The sequence below is a fragment of the Pipistrellus hanaki genome (genome assembly GCF_964339955.1).
Source record: "Pipistrellus hanaki genome assembly, chromosome: 10".
Taxonomy (NCBI): domain Eukaryota; kingdom Metazoa; phylum Chordata; class Mammalia; order Chiroptera; family Vespertilionidae; genus Pipistrellus; species Pipistrellus hanaki.
This window is the reverse complement of record NC_140512.1, coordinates 25,587,866-25,605,000: the sequence shown is the minus strand read 5'-3', so window position 1 is coordinate 25,605,000 and position 17,135 is coordinate 25,587,866. Positions and strand designations below refer to the sequence as shown.

The 17,135-nt window shown below is 45.5% G+C and overlaps 1 protein-coding gene across 2 annotated transcripts; it reads left to right on the top strand.

The window, feature by feature from the left end:
* Window positions 1-1,201: 1,201 nt before the first annotated feature.
* SRI (sorcin) lies at window positions 1,202-14,397 on the top strand. 2 transcript variants are annotated; one of them, XM_084896466.1, is made up of 8 exons: window positions 1,221-1,373; window positions 2,249-2,332; window positions 4,446-4,515; window positions 8,744-8,787; window positions 9,809-9,956; window positions 10,131-10,244; window positions 11,287-11,345; window positions 13,172-14,397. In XM_084896466.1, exons 1-8 carry the CDS (start codon window positions 1,281-1,283, stop codon window positions 13,196-13,198), a joined length of 639 nt encoding a protein of 212 aa, XP_084752592.1. In that variant the 5' UTR covers window positions 1,221-1,280; the 3' UTR covers window positions 13,199-14,397. The 2 variants fall into 2 exon arrangements, with proteins under 2 accessions (XP_084752591.1, XP_084752592.1); XM_084896465.1 differs by lacking the exon at window positions 13,172-14,397 and having other exon boundaries at window positions 1,202-1,373; window positions 11,287-11,390.
* Window positions 14,398-17,135: the final 2,738 nt, after the last annotated feature.

Genomic DNA, 17,135 nt, shown 5'->3' with positions numbered 1-17,135 from the left:
TGAATCAAACACAAAACAGATAGTAATATAATTTATTTGATATGAGAGGACAGGGACTATTAGAATTTTTTTCCTCATAATACAGGTCTTTCCTTTGTTGGAGTTTGGGGTATCCAAAAAGAGGGTTGCAGGGAATTTATGCAGAAGAGGAAAACAATGGCCCTCGTGAAAGACCACCCAGGAACTGGGCATGGTGGAACCCAGTCCACAGGGGTGAACAAGCACAGAATCCCCGCTACGCAGAGGTTCCCATTTGTTCAATATAGAAGACTCTCAACTTTTCTGTGCAACCTGGACAGCAAATACTGTGAGTTGCTCATGAATGCATTTGAAAAACGTAAACAAAAAAATCAGAAAAATATTCTGTCAAAAACATTCAATCAAACAACGTCAACTGTTCAACTGGGGGAGGGGGGGGGGGGAGAAAACCGTGTGAAGGAAAGAAAACCATTCTCTGAATCACCTAGAGGAGTTCCAATCTCTCGCCTCCCTGAATTTTTTTTTTTTTTTTTTTTTTTTACCAGCGCGCTCTTGGCTTGCTCTAAAACTTTCCTTGTACACATAGTCGCTGAGTCATTTCGCCTGATTCACCCAGACATCAATTCAAACTCACTTTCTATGAAAGACCTGGGACCGGCTGCCCCGCCCAGTACCTGCCCTCTGTCCTCCCCGGGCCGCATCCTGTTGCGCCCAGCTTAACCCCCGATGCCAATGCCCCTGGCGAGGAACCGCGCCGCGGGCTTCTCATCAGTGAAACTTGCAACCACCCGCCGCCGGGCGCTCCCTGCACCCAGTTCCTGAAGTTGATCTCCATTTCTGCAAAGGCGCTTTCTCATTTGGCGACGCCTCCTCCCCCAAAAGCACCTAAGAGCTGCCCGAGGCATCCGGCCCCTCCCCGAGATGCTGCACTCCAATAAAGTTTTTTAACATTAAAAAAAAAAAAAAAAAAAAAAAGCCAGCAATGAGCCAAAGAGGAAGGAAAAAAGAATTCCCGGGGCCCTGTTGGGGATGCTGGGCTGTACCATTGGTTCCGGGGGGAGCACAGCGCCGGGGGTGACTTACTTCGCGGGTCCTCAGTGCCGCACGGACCTCGGGGGACGCCCGGCCCAAGCATCGCCCTCTGAAAGCCCGGGGCGGGCGCGGGGGGCGGGGGCGGAGGCCGCTGCGGGTCCCGGGCGCCGGCCCCCCGCCCCGGGCGCGTCCCCCCGCCGCGTGGTGCGGTCCGGGCTGGCGGGAGGGCGGTGACGGGCGGCGCGGGCGGCGGCGGCGCAGTCAGCACCATGGCTTACCCCGGGCACCCTGGGCATCCCGGTGGGCACCCCGGGCACCCCGGCGGGCACCCCGGCGCCGGCGGCGGGTACTACCCAGGTGGGGTAAGTGCAGCCCGCGCGGCCCTGGGGCACCGGGGACGCCGGGGACCACACTGGGCCACTTTGCCGGGGCGGCTCCCGGCGCCTCCCGCCCCGGCTCCTGCCTGCCCGCTGCCTCGCCCAGCCCTGTCGGCCTGTTGTTCTGGCTCCCTCCTTCCCTCCGTCCCCCTCCGCCTCCCCATGGGTGGATGGGGACCCCCCAGAAGCCCACCCGCGACTCTGGGCGTGAAATTGCGCAAAGGGGTGTCGGCTTCCTTCCCCCTCCCTCTGTGTTTTCCCTACGAGCTACAGCCATTTTAACCTAGAATGGACCGGAGATCTACTTCTTCCTTTAAAAGAAAGTGGGGGGAGAGACAGGTCAGAAACGATCGCCAGAGTCCAAGGTCCCCCCGCCGGAGGAGGGCCCCCTCGCCCCGCGCCCGGGATGCGCGTTGTCCTGGGAACTGTTTCCAAGAGTGCTCCCTCCCGGGCAAACAGCCCCACCCTGACACACCTTACCCTGTTCCTGGCTACACCTGTCCCCAAACGCTTTGAAAACACTACAGGACGCTCTAAAAAATAAATTTAAGTTTGCTTTAAATTGCTTGCCTAGGGTGCATGGACTAAAGGAACCTGGGGGAGTTAAGTTGCTTCACTTATGCCGATGTCAGGCCAGGACCATTCGTTTTGGTCCGAGCCTCCCGTTTGCAAATTCTGCCTGAGTGAGCCTGGAAGGAAGGGGTAGGGGGCTGCAGTTGGGGTCTGTGGCGGTGGGGAGGTCCAGGATGGGAAGGGCGGGTCATCATCGCCTGGCTTTGCACAAAGGCGCCCAGTGGGGAGGGAATGAAACTTGGTTCAGCTGAATAAATGATTCTGAACTTGTGTTTTCTGTGTTCCAGTATGGAGGGGCCCCGGGAGGGCCTACGTTTCCCGGACAAACGCAGGATCCGCTGTATGGTTACTTTGCTGCAGTAGCCGGACAGGTTAGCTTTTCCTTTTCATATTAAGAATCGTGAGAGTCTATATTTGTATTAGTCTTTGTTACAGTGGCCAGAAAAAAGAAATGGCCTTTCCTCTGGAAAAGAATCCCTTTGCTTCTGTCAAAGAAACAAGAAGGGGAACTTCTTAGTTACTTATTTCCGAATCTTCAGAACAAATTAGGACAAAGTGTTCCTGTATGGACCTTAGTTCACTTCAAAACTATACTTGTCATTGAATTGGGGTCCGATTGAACACAAGAGGGGATTACTGATACCCTTAGAAGATCTGTGAGGTGGAAAGATGTCTTTAGACCTGAGTTGTCAGGGTCCACGGTGGTTTCCAGAGAAGGAATTGCCAAGCTGGTGACCATAAACCCCTGTTTGTACAACGTAAAGGCTTGATAAGCTAGTAGAATCCTACAGCCAGATTCTAGTGGGTACTTTTTTTGGGTTGAGCTTGAGTGTTCACCAGTTACCCCCTTAGGAAATGAGTATTTACGGTAAAAACCCACCTGCTTCAAAGTAAGAAAGGTACTCCTGTCTTCTTACGATCAGGAAGTTGATCTTGTGAACAGTTTAGTTTCACTTTGATGGAGGTGCTGTTGCTAGGTCAGCCTTCCTTGTCCTATTAGGGGTTGTGGCCTGTTTACCCACAACTTTCACTTCTTTCAATTCTGAGTGGTTTGACGGGTGCAGGAGGACAGTGAGGGGGTCACTTCCCTGGCTCAGGAGGTCACTGTGAGTGGTCAGCATGCTGCAGGTACAGCCCAGATATGTGCAGAGGCATTCGCTCATATAAATTCAATTAGCTTTGTTTGTTTTGTTTTAATTTCTTTATTGATTATGGAGTCATATAATTGTCCTCATCCCCCCATTCCCATCCCAAACCCCTCCCCGCGTATGTTTGTTTTGATCAAAAGCTAGAACTAACACCGTCTTAATGTGTGAATGCCTAGAGACATGGGATGAAAGCCTAAGACCACGTTTTAGAACAGCACTCTAAGAAACTCAGTTTGAGAAATCGAGTGGAAAATTGAGTCTAAAACGGAAAGAGCTTCCCTTGACGTATCTCCTTCATCTGTTAATGATCCTTATCTTTGAAACCACAAGACACAGCAAAGCTCGAGACTCACATTCTTAGATTGCCTGAGCGTCCAGCCCTGTAAGTGACCCCACCTGCTTAGCTTTCACAGCCTGGCCTGTGTCAGCAGAGCCCCGGCCTTTCCAATTGCTGACCGTGCTCCCCATTTAGATCTTATAATACCTATGGACTTGAGGAATTAGGTGTTTGGTTTTTAAATCCCTTAAAATAACATATACCTGGCTTCCGGTCTAGGCACGGGGAGCCTGTATCTTCCATATATATATATATATATATATATATATATATATATATAATAGTTATGATCTGAACACACCATGCACCACACTGTAAGCAATGTGTACAGGAAGGTCTCTCTGAATCATGCCTTTCATTTAATGATGCCAGTTCTGTACCCTGCTTTCCCCTACCAAAAAGGCTAGAGTAAGGATTTAAGCAGCTACATAAATTATTTTATTTCAAAATGCTTAATTCTGGCACTTTCCTAGCTCAGAGGGGAGTCAAGAGAAGTTCAAGTAAGAAACTCCTTTTATTCATTCACTTGAAAATATCAAGTATCAATGGAAGAAACGGAATTCACCTCAGTCTTTTAATAAGAGGGGAACCTTACACTTGAGATTGTCTGTGCCAAACCTAATTCAGGAATTTAAAGGAAATGATGAAACAGTATTGGTAACAATGGAGTACGTGTGTAAGCAGCTTTCTGACTTTAATTCTTTTGTAATAAATATTTAAAGTAGTCTGAAATTGATATTTAAAAATGCATTTTTTTGTTTGTTACGGGCCTAATTATCCATTTGTGGAAGATTTGCCTTTTATCATACAATCATTTTTGGAAGTAGGATGAAGAGAAGAATGCCTATTTTTGAAACGTATTTCTTTTTAAAAAATGTCATGTATGATAGTAACTCATTTTCTTGGTTATTATTGATACATTGAATACTGAAAGTACACAGAGAACTGGACGGTACATATGACTATTGTGATTTCTCTTCCCATTTTTGTTTTCAAAAGGATGGACAAATAGATGCTGATGAGCTGCAGAAATGCCTGACAGAGTCGGGCATCGCCGGGGGATACAAACGTAAGTGGACAGCCCCAGAGTTTCTCCTGACGTGCGCTTGCCTTTCACATTTTAGCTGTCGCCTGTGATTACAGCCTTCAAGGAAACTGAGTGTTCCCGATCCTGCAACATTTAGAATTTCAAAAGCTAAATTCCGTTTATTATTTCAAAGTGTGAATGTGAATGCAGTGCTTAATAATAAGTCGTTTCACACCACCTGCCCATTGAGTGGGTTTCTTAGATTTGAGTTCCGTATTTCTGGGTTCACAGTTCCCGTGTTCTCCTTCGCAGGGGGCGAGGTAAGTGCTGAAATGAAACCTTCCAGCTTAGGTGTCTTTAAGGACAGGAGAATGTCCCGTCTATAGAAAAGTTTCATGAGGTTTTTTTTTTAAGCAAAATCCCAACAAATGGAGAAAATGCCCCAGAGATGGGCAGTTTTGTAGTTCCTCTTATGGATTAGGAATCAAGGGGGCAAACGTAAGAAAGGTACATGGAGTCCATGGGTGGTAGGTTAAGGAGGCGGGAGAAAACAAAGCGGGGACATCTCTAGGGTTGGGTAAAGGGCAGAATGGAGAAGCACATGGTGTCACCTCCATGGGTACAGGACGGTTAATAATTAGCATTCATAGCACGCAGAGCTGGTATGTGAGAAATTAGGTTACAATGAGTGCTGTGTCTTGCACTCTGGTGCCGGAGGCTGTGCCTTCCAGGGCTAGGGGAAGAAAATTACTGGCATTTCAAAGCTCTGCTATCCCAGATGCATCGGAGTGGACTGGGCGCACTCAGTGTAAAGATTGACCTTTGCGAAGGAAGATACAGGCCTGGGATGTGATTACCCCCAGGGCTGGCCCAGGTAGGAATTTATGACCAGACCATCCTGTGCGGTCACTTTCGGTCACTGAGTGTGCCAGGCCGGCCATGTGGCTCCCTGGCAGCTTGTGATGGTCCCTTTTTCGTGCACAACAGCGAACACGTACTATTTGCCGAGAGCTTACTCTGTCCCGAGCCTGGTGGCACTGAGGGCATTGAGTGGCTTGGTCCCCTAGTGGCCTGCCTGCCCTCCTGGTTCTGAGTGGTGGGTTCTGTCATCCACCCCTGGCCTTCAAGGAGCCAGGCCTGCATTCCTGTCTCAGCATGCTGCTGGCAACACGAATATTTGCCATGGCTTTCCCGGGTCTTTCCTCTTTCCACTTCAGAGAATGTGTTTGGGCTGAGACATGGCCTTCCTAACTTCTGACTCTGTCCACAAGTCCTCCTTCCCCTCCTCCACAGTTCCTCACAGTGCTTACAACTTAGCGCTCACACCACTGCCCTACCCTTTGAGCTCTGCCTCGAGTTGCAGATAGGGAAGCATTGCAAAGAGGCTGCCTCCTGTCCAGGGGTTCTTTTTATATTTTTATTGATATTTATTTATTTATTTATTTATTTATTTATTTTTTACAGAGAGGAAGGGAGAGGGATAGAGAGTTAGAGACATCCATGAGAGAGAAACATCTATCAGCTGCCTCCTACAAACCTACTGAGGATGTGTCTGCAACCAAGGTACATGCCCTTGACTGAAATCGTACCCGGGGCCCTTAGGTCCCCAGCCCAACGCTCTATCCACTGAGCCAAACTGGTTAGGGCCTGACCAGGGGTTCTCATGCCCCCACACAGCTCTTTTCAGATCGACTCTGGGCCATGACAGATAACCGGGTACATGATAGTGTCCTGACTGAGGTGCCTTAGCTGCCAACCTCTTTGCCGGTTGCTCATTGAGGCAGAACATCAAATCGAAGCCCCCACTGCCTGGGAAACTGTGCTTTAAAATTCCCAAATGAAAGTGCACGCCTGAGGATTTGTAGTTGCACGTTTTTTGCTGTTTGACACGGCGTATTTACTAGTTGGCTCTCTTTCTAGCCTATTTGCATTTCTGGTTTTATCCTTTGTTTCATGTGCCATCAATCTCCTATTAATATGTCCTAGTTGGGGGAATTAGCCCAAAGGAGGAAGCTTTTACATTTCTGCCATTTAATCTGATCCTACACAAAAGAAGCACCTTCCAGATGAGGGGATTTTTTTTTTTTTTTTTTTGGAGGCAATACTTGTACATTGTTAACTGTTAACGTCAAGCGGCTGAGGCTCGTGAACAGACAGTCTAATGACAGGGTTTACCCAGGGGAGCGCACGATGTTGTTCCACACATGCTCAGTAGAAGAGGTGTGGTAGGCTTTAAATCTGACTCACCCAGTGGCCTGTACATCCTCGGAGAGCAGTCCTTGTAAAAATAGCATCTGAGAAAGTCGTGCTTCAGGGTGTGGCTTTAGAGAGGACATTTCCTGAGTCATCGGAACCCTGTGAGCTCAGGAGGTGGTATTCCCTGAGTCACCGGGACCACGTGATGGGCTCCGTGGGCTCACTCCCCTCATCTGGTGGGGGGCGGGGGGGAGGGGGGGGGGTTTTTGTCCCGAACCGCAGAGCCATCCTACGTGACAGCTGTCAGAGCCAGTTTTGTAATACACAAACGACACATTCACTTGACTATCAATCAACAGCTGGTTCGCTAGTTTTTTGTCTAATCCTATTTTTCTTTCTTTTCCCTAAATTTAATGTCAGGCTCTGAATGGCAGCCTCCTACCTCACATAGCCTGACCTCTGTTCACACACAATAAGATTATGTATGGAACCAGGTAAACACGCTGGCGAGAATTGTGTTAATAAATAAGAGCGCTCTGGAGTAAGATGCAATGAGGACTTCGATGCTCCTTCCTAGTAAGAGAGGCTTCGTAGAAACGGCAGCATTTAGGCCAAACCTTTATATCAAACCCAGCTTCCTCACCGAAACAGCACAGGCGGGGGGTGAAGGGGTCAACTCCAGCCCAGTACCTGCAGGCGCCTTTGTGACCCGTGTAATAGGAAGCGGCCACACCTAGAGGTGGAGCTGATGAGGGCAGAGGCTCATCTCTAAGACAGTCACTCAGCGTCTGTGTTTGCCTCGTGTGTCGCTGTTCCTCTGGGCAGCAGAGAAAGGCTGGAGGCAGGGCCCTCCTGCGAGGTGTGTTACCCTGTGGATTCCTCCTGGAAGAAACGGTGTGTGAGCCGTGCTAGCAGAATGGACTGGAGAAGGAGGGGAAAGGTACAATGACAGAGAAGATGATTTTGCAACTGTGTAAAACGGAATTCGAATTCAACAGAAGCTTTCTCCGGAGGGGAAATACAAGTAATAGTGAGCCAGCGTTTCCTCACCCAAACTGATTAGACATCAGCATTCTAGTCCCTAGAATGGTCTGGAATAGGGGACTTTTCTGTTCAGTTTTGTTCACTGCCCATCACATTCCCTTCCTTTGTAAACCTCACACAAAAAAAGACCAGATTTCTGTTCTTTCTAAAACAACTCTAACATGTCACTCTCCTCCTCTAAAACTCTGAAGTAGCTCCTTGGTGCCTAAAAATAAAAGCTAAACAGTTCAGCAGGAATTCAAGGTAGGGTAGCCTCATTGAAAGGCACCTACGTCCTCCCACTTCCTTTGACTGCCCCGGACTTTCCTGCATCTTTGCTTGGATCCCAGCTGTATTTGGCTGCATCCTAGCTGCATTTGGCTGTCACCAAATGTCCCCCATCTTTCTGTCATTCACGGTTTGGCCTAAATGCTGCTGTTTCTACGAAGCCTCTCTTACTAGGAAGGAGCATCTAAGTCCTCATTGCATCTTACTCCAGAGCGCTCTTATTTATTAACACAATTCTCGCTAGCATGTTTACCTGTTTCTATATATAATCTTATTGTGTGTGAACAGAGGCCACGCTATTTGAGGTTAGAGGCTGCCATTCGGAGCCTGACATTAAATTTAGGGAAAAGAAAGAAAAATAGGATTAGACAAAAAACTAGCAAACCTGCTGTCAAGGAGGAGCGGTCATAAATCATCCCTGCCTTCCTGCTCACAGTGGTGGATGGAATACGTTGTGGTTTGTTCTGGTTGAATTGAACTCACTGTGTTACAGTTTCAAAGGGAAGAAAGTACATAATATTTTTAAAAGACTATACTATGGAAAACGTTAAGCTTATCCAAGATAGAGATAATTATACAGTGAGCATCTCTGTACCCATGTCTCAGCTTCAACAGTTACCGCTGTACGACCATTCTTGTTTCAACTAATACTGCCCCGAAGCAGAAGTGTGTAAATCATATTCCGAATTAATTTGAATGTATCTAATGCAATGTGAATTTTTGAAATTGTATTAATAGGTATTCCCTTTCCTTGATTTAACAGCTTTTAACCTGGAGACCTGTCGGCTTATGGTTTCCATGCTGGATGTATCCTTTACCTGCATTGTTGTTTGGAGTATTTTTTCTTGTCACAAAAATTCCTCCCTAAAGGGATTCCTCTAATAATGAATACATGGGAAACTGGTAAATCACACACACACACACACACACACACACACACACACACACGTGTGTGTGTGTGTGTGTGTGTGTGTGTGTGTGTATATATATATATATATTTTAAATCCTTAGCTTTTAAGATGGAAATTGGAGAAAGGAAGGGAGCTTAGTAAGATGTCAGTTGTTCAAGAATTCAGCGAAGCAGCCAAGGAGAGCAGAGTAGAACTCGGAGTGTCAGGGAAGCTTTCTCGCTTCAGCAGTGATTGTTCTGTGCGACTGGCAGCTGACCTTCAAGCCGTGGAGCTTTTACAGCACAGTTGTTGGACTCAGTTTAGCAAGTCCTGACCCTAGGGTACCTTCCATCCCACCTCACCTGCTCAAGTGAAAACTAGCTCTGGGAGGGCTTACCCAGGGAGTGTGAGGCCCCACAAGGGCCCCAGGACAGAAAGGTGAGCTGCATAGCCTGGGGCAGTGGTGGGCAAACCGTGGCTCGAGAGCCACATGCGGCTCTTTGGCCCCTTGACTGTGGCTCTTCCACAAAATGTCACATACAGTGCGATTGAAACTTCATGGCCCATGCGCAGAAGTCGGTTTTCGGCTCTCAAAATAAATTTAAATCATTGTACTGTGGATATTTGGCTCTGTTGACTAATGAGTTTGCCGACCACTGGCCTGGGGCATCCAGAAAGTGCAACCAGTTCCAGTAACAAGAGTGCTTTTTACTTGTTGCTTTGCAGTGACCATCCCATTTCCTTGTAATCCTATCACATAGATTATCTTTCCTCCCACCATGAGAAGGTGGACTCAGGCCTTTTTCCAGAGGCCCTGGGACATGTTTAACCTTTGTAGCAGAAAGAACATTGAATTTCCTTATCCTTGATCTTTGATTTAATCATTAGAAATCATTGCCCTAAAAAAAAGATGCTCTGAATCCTTAATGACAGCTCAGAGAGATCTGTCAGGCACCATGGGTTTCAGTGAATTTAAGGAGCTCTGGTCTGTACTGAACGGCTGGAGACAGCACTTCACCAGTTTTGACAGCGACAGGAGTGGCACCGTGGATCCTCAAGAGCTGCAGAAGGCCCTGACAACCATGGGTGGGTATGGGGAGGAGTCTTGTTTTTTTCTTTTTTAATTTCCAAATCTTCTGTACTCTAGAAGTGTTGTGTATTAAATACCCTCGGTCTTAAAAACGTTGTGCTTGATTATTTTTAATGATCATTTCTGCCATCCTTTAACTTTTTTGGCTGGACGAATTTTCTTTCGTTCAGGATTTCGGTTGAGTCCCCAGGCCGTGAATTCAATTGCAAAGCGATACAGCACCAACGGGAAGATCACCTTTGACGACTACATCGCCTGCTGTGTCAAGCTGCGCGCCCTGACAGGTGTGTTCTCTGAGGCGGTGGCGTCCCCGTGGGTCAGGAAGACATGCCTTTTTATGACCTTTCACTTCTCAGTGCTTCTGCACTTTTATTGTCCTCATCTTTTTTTTTTTTCCCCCTAACATAAGTGGCTTTTTAACATTTCTATGAACCTCATCTAGCAGAATTATTTTTTCAGATTTTTTTTCAGATTTGTACATGAGCTGCCATTAAAAAAAAAAAAAAAACCACAAAAAAAACACCCTAACACAATTTTACTGAAATGTTCCAAAACATGACAAACTAATTTTTTGACCAGAGTATCCTGTGATGTCTCCCTAGTAGTATGTGAAATATCTGAAAAGAGTGAATCACTCATTTGTAGTTCTCATTCTTATTTCCTCCTATGGAAAGTAATTTAAAATAGTAGTCATCTGTTTCAGGTGTATTTCTTAAACCATAAGACATCAATAATCTCTATACATTTCTATTCCCTCTGTTTTTTTCCTTTAGTATATATTTTCTTGTTCCATTCCTTTTTACTCTTTTTTAATATCGAGTTTTATGATTTTTATTGATCCTAAACAAAAATTTGAGAGACTTTTTTTTTTTTTTTTTTTAAAGCAAATCCTTTTCAACAGGGCAGAGAGCTCAGGTGGAATATTTTATCACAGCCCATTTGCCATAGTACAAACACCACCTCTTTCCCAGTTAAGCAATATCTGTGACATTAAGAACTTTGAAATCTGTGCTTTCATCAAAATGAAGAAATGGCCTCAGAAGCTGCACAGCTTTTACTGACTCTGGGATAAAGTGTTTTCTTTCAGCTCCGCACTGAAAGAGACAGACAGATGGCCCACTTCTGCACATTGTATTACTTTGTCTTTTATTTTTATTCATACAGTTGGCTTCTTTGCTTTGGTGTTTTGGTTATTTTGGCTGGTTGTACAATTTAAATGATACTGCAGTGTGAACCGAAAGCCAAAATAATTAACTATTTTGAGTTCAAATAATATATATATATATAATTTTTTTTTTTTTTTAAATTTACTGTCTTGTTTTACAGATAACTTCCGAAGGCGGGATACTGCTCAGCAGGGCGTTGTGAATTTCCCCTATGATGATGTAAGTCTCAGTAAATTCAGAACTGAGTAGCTGCAGAAGATGCACACCAAATGGGATGCCCTTTAAAGTTAACTGTTAGGAGCATCTTAAGGATGTCAGAGTGATCCAGGCTTCAGTGATGAGGGGCTACCATTCAAAATCAGTAATTTCATTTATTATTCATCTTACCCATAGAACACCGTTTGCTGTGTATTAAAAAGGCCTGGGTCAAAGCCCAGCTTGTCCCATTCTGGCTGGGTCGCCCGGGCAGGTTTCTGCACTGCTCTGAGCCTGTGAGGGAAGAAGAGGAAGGAATGCCTTTTTCACCCGGCTGCTGGGAGATTTCAATCAGAAATGTCCTTGAAAAGCGTCGTGCAAGTGTTGTATCTGCCTTTGCCTTCATCTCAGTCACTGAGAAGGAACTTTCAGAGCTCAGGGCACTAGGTGACACCCCCATGTCCTTCAAGGAGAACATCGGGCACAAACTCCAGGGTTTCTGAAACAGCCACACTAAATGAGGAAGGATAGGCCTTCACCAGCGTGAAGGTACCCAAGGGCCATCTTTGATTGCATTTGCTGGATAGACTTAACAGAGCTAGGGAGATGTTTAGTTGTTTCTCCATTTTTTTTGCTTTAAAGCCATTGATTTTTTTTAATTGTGTTTAGAATAAAGTCACTGTGATAACTGAATAAATTAAATGTTGCTCCATCACAAAATACAAAGATACATACGAATGCAGCTCAGCAGCTGCTGCACTTATGGGTGCACTTTGGAAAGACTTGTGTGTAATTATGTTTATTTCTTACACTCAAAGATGTGTTCTCTTTCACGTGCAACTTCTCAGGTGACAGTCCCATCACTGTTTCCAAAGGAGGCAGCCTGTGGAGTGGAAAGTGCACAGCCTCTGGCCTCAGAGGGGGCCACTTAAGAGATACCTAGACCTCTTGCCCCTTAGCTTCTTTTCCCCTGAGATGGGGGTGGTCAGCGGGGCCTTGCAGGAATGCTGCGTGGATTAGCAGTGCACGGTCCTCACAGGTGTGAGAAGAGTGAAAGAGAAAATGGGTAAAAAGCCCCATCTGTTGGTGTGTATTTAGTGGCAGAGCAAACAAACGCTTCACAGCGCACGCTGATGCTTCTGAGCTGGGTCTGAGCTGCAGGAGGCTCCGAGCTGTTTCTGTGCACACATACACTCGCATGCTACCATTCCAGTGATCGATTAAGCAGATTGGAAGGGAGTATAAACTGTTTTAAGGAGCTCCGTGAGAGTAACGGGGTAATCCTGTGCAGTTTGGAGGTCTCCATGTGATAGGAATGTGTAAGCTGAGTTGTTATTTCTACTTGTGAGTAGGAACCTTTGGCCATGCCCATTTCTTGAGTCTTAGGTCGTATTTGGAATTTAAATAATTCTATATACCCTGGAGTAAGCTCTGAGGTGAGCTTTGATGTGAGAAACCCATTGGATTTTTCTTTTTTAACCCTCCTTAGGGTTAAAGGATGTTGACTGATTTTAGAGAGAGAGGGAGGAAGAGAGGGAGAGAAACATCAATATGAGAAAAACTTGGGCCATTGCCTCCTGTACAACCAGGATCGAGCCTGTAAACGTTTGATATAAGGGGACGACACTCCATCCCACTGAGCAGCCTGGCCCGGGCACCCATCGGATTTTATATTAGACTGCTTTCCTCAAAGAAATGAGCCTTTCCATACATCATTTACTTTTACTTTATAAAGGATTTTTTAAATCCATTAATTTGAACTAGAATACGGAAGTGTAAGTTGCAAAGACATACGTTAGAGTGTGTACGTGTAAGAGGTCTGCGCGGTAATGCTGGCTTTTCTCTTTCAGTTCATCCAGTGTGTCATGAGCATTTAACTCCGGAGGGCGCCGTGTGAACGGGATCGACATTCCAGCGGGTGCACTCGCTCTTGGCTTGCCTTCAGAAACGCGTGTAAACTTGCTTCACCGCTTTTCCTTAACAGCTGTTGTAAAGGTTTATTACTGTATGTACCTCTGAAGTTGCTGTTTTCAGTTTAGATAATAAATTCTCTGGAATTTTTATTAGGCTAAAATCAGTTCTGTTAACCATTTAGAACTTCCTTGAGCCATTGTCCTGTCTTATTTTCTTGTTAACCCTGTTTTATGTGAAGTTAGGTGTGCAGAATGTGTGAGGCACGTCGTATACTTTTCACAGTAGGATACTAAAACCTTCTCATCAGGCGGCAGCTGCTGTGATTCCTCCCCTAGAAGGGCTTTTGCATGGTATGGAAAGCTTTATGTAGAGCATATTCTTTTTCTGTTTTGTTTTGTTAATCCTCACCCGAGGATTTTTTCCCCCCCATTGACTTTTAAAGAGTGTGGGAGGGAGGGGGAGAGACAGAGAGAAACATCGATGTGAGAAAGAGACATCGATTGGTTGCCTCCCACACATGCCCCAACAGGGTTGGGGAACAAGCCTGCAACCAAGGTAGGTGCCCTTGACCAGAATCGGCACCCAGAACCCTTTAATCCTTGGGCCAACACTCTAACCTCTGAGCCAAACCAGCGAGGGCTGTGTGGAGTATTCTTATCATATGTTTTATACCTAAAGTGATGAAAAAAAGAAACTATGGTAATCCATGTCAGAGTTCATCTTGGTAGAAACTTTAAGGCTTACAGATGTTTTGATTGATAGTCATATGAATGGATGGGTACAGGGGTGATTATTTCCTGCCTCTTGAAAACCTACTGAATAATCTGAATGGCAAATACTGTCTGTTACCGAGACCTTCGTCATCATCCATGCAGGCCTTTGTTAACCATACTTAAAAACCTTATACATTCTGAGCTTGACTATGTAAAAAAGAAAATTAACAGGAAAAAAACTAAGGGAATATACGAAACTAGGAGCTATGATTATTTTTGGCTAACAGCATTCTAGGAGATTTAACTTCCTTTATACGTTTCAGTATTTTCCAAGCTTTCTATAATGTGTGTGCTTTCCCTTTAAAAGCAGATGTTAATTTTTTAAATATTGATACTTTCATTTTGATATGCCATGTGTTCACACTGACATTAAAAAATGTACACAACGAGAGGTCTGGAAATGGTGTTCCAACATGTTGCTGTGACCGCCACTGGGCGTCAGGATCGCGCCCTCATTTTCCTCCTTCCCGCTGCTTTCCCAGGTGTCCTCCCATCAGCAGGCGTCACGGTGTAGTGGAGGGCTTTTTAGAAAAAGCTCTGAAGCATGTCCTCCCAAGTAAGGTCTGGATTCCAATGCTACCTGTCTCTCTGCCTGTGGATGTGGTTTGACCGCGTTAGGTCCTCTCAGAGCCTGTTTCTACATCTTTGAACAGGGATTAGCTGTTACCTCTTGGGATAAGTGACTGGAAAAAGTATGTTGGTATAATAAACACCAATAATATTTCTGTTTCTTAAATTTAAAGCCTGGCTGGTTTGCTCTTTTTTTTGCAAGAGAGCTTAGTAATAAATGTGTAACATGCTAATTAGACAGGACAGCCGAACGACCTTCGGAGGAAGCCAGGGCTATGAGGGCCGGGGCAGCCGCTGCAGTGCGAGGGCTGAGCCCCTTGCTTGAATTTCATGCATCGGGCGTCTAATAAACCTAGCCTATTTTCTCCCTGCCCGCAGAACACTTGTCTCATTCTGGGACACAATGTGACAACTATCTTCCTGATGCCAACCAATGAAAATAAAAAAATTTGTAAGCATCATTAGTTACATTTCACTAGTTGTTTCTGTGTGTGTATATGTATATATATTCATTTATATACATTTATTCAGCCCTAACTTATATATTTATGTCAAGTACTCACACCTGGTCTACATGTTACACTGTGAGGCAGCTGCTCAGGGTGGGGCAAAAGTAGCTTTACAGTTGTTCATATGGAAAATAATACAAGAATACACTTCTGCATACTCACACCATAAACCTACTTTTGCCCAACCCTATATTATGTGGTGAGTATAGGTTTCTCTACAGATAGACTGTCTGAGGCACAAAGCTTGGCTAGATCCTGAGCTGCCAGAGAAGGGCCAGAGAGCTCAGAGGACCAGGAGGCAGGGAGCACCCTCAGTCCAGGGCCCGCTGTTTGCTTCAAACTCACCAGGATCCTCTGGGGAATTCGTGGTCTAAGGAAGGGCTGTTTTCTGGATGCCTAAGTGGTAAGGAAGAAGGCCCTTGCCGACTCAAGGTGATGGGCCATATGTAAAGCATCCGGGAGCTTGGATGAGCCCCAAGGTGAGCTCAGCTGCCATGGTTCTGAGTTTGCCTTTGGTTAAGTGTGAAAGGACACAAGACCACGTCTCTGAAATACTCAATTCGGTTTTAATTCTTGAATCCTTGTAGCAAGTCTCCATATCTCTCCCACTTCTACTCTCACTCTTTCTTTTCGAAAGCATGGAGCCCAGCCTTCAGCATGTCCCTGCCTTCGCAAGTTTCCTTCCCCTTGAGGAATTTGACGTCTACATCTCCTTTCTTTAATTACAGCCAAAGTCTTCATTACCAGTGAATCTCGTGTTGCCTTATTTCTATTTTATGTTGGGTTCCGTGTCTCATTCATTATATACTCCCAGTGCAGCCTCTCCTGCTTCTTCACAACTGTCTCTTGGTGTGCTTCTCTGGTAAAGCTGTGAGGTCAAACCTGCACACTTCAGTTATTTGGAGAGTTAAGTTCCTCCAGTCACCCCGACTGGAGATTTAATTTAATTTTGCAGATTTGTGCTTCAAGAGGTGCCATCTGTTAGGAAATACATCCTTTTCCAGTGCTTCCATGGGATGTGGCTCTGGGAGCCTGGTGCCTCTCTGCGGATGGCTGGCACAGACAGCACGCGGCAGTCTTACCGCACTGCTCACCGCGCTCACTCCCCTGGAGCCACAGTGGAGGTCCCCTCCCCTTGGGCATGAAATTCCAGGTGGTACCTTCAGTCACAGGTGGCATGTGAGCTCCAACCTCTGCTCTTTCTGCACTAGACTTTGCTTTCATTCAGCTGACCGTGTCACTGTTTCAGTGCTCATCTGAATGAACTCTTATATATGTCTAAATATAAATACAAGAAATGGAGCTCAAAAAAAAGAAAAAAGAAATGGAGCTCTATGTAATCACCGTTTTGTGTTTTGTGTGTGTGTGTGTGTGTGTGTGTGTTTTACTTATAATACATGTACAAGCCCTTAACCCATTTTTCTCACATACTTTTTTTTTTAATATGTTTTATTGATTTCTTACAGAGAGGAAGAGAGAGGGATAGAGAGTCAGAATCATCGATGAGAATCATTGATCAGCTGCCTCCTGCACAACCCCCAATAGGGATGTGCCCGCAACCAAGGTACATGCCCTTGACCGGAATCGAGCCCGAGACCTTTCAGTCTGCAGGCCGACACTCTATCCACTGAGCCTAACCGGCCTCAACACATATTACTTTCTTTCCTCAGCAAACTAACAGCTAAAGGCAAGGGGAGTGTAAGTTCCAGGGTAAAAACTAGGGGGTGGGCCCAGCCAGTGTGGCTCAGGGGATGAGCATTGACCTATATGAACCAGGAGGTTATGGTTTGATTCCCAGTCAGGGCACATGTCCAGGGTTGCAGGCTTGATCCCCAGTGGGGGGCGTGCGGGAGGCAGCCAATCAATGATTCTCTCTCAATTGATGTTTCTTTCTCCCTTTCCCTCTGAAATCAATAATGTGTGTGTGTGTGTGTGTGTGTGTGTGTGGTGTGTATGTGTATAATGTATATATAAAAGATATATATATATATATATATATATATATATATATATATATATATATATATATATATATATATATATTATAT

Bases quoted from the DNA above. Each gene is read 5' to 3' on its own strand.
- SRI (XM_084896465.1), top strand. From the start codon at position 1,281: ATGGCTTACCCCGGGCACCCTGGGCATCCCGGTGGGCACCCCGGGCAC. The intron at 4,516-8,743 runs GTAAGTGGACAG...TTGATTTAACAG, and splicing joins CATCGCCGGGGGATACAAAC to CTTTTAACCTGGAGACCTGT. The intron at 8,788-9,808 runs GTATCCTTTACC...ATGACAGCTCAG, and splicing joins TTATGGTTTCCATGCTGGAT to AGAGATCTGTCAGGCACCAT.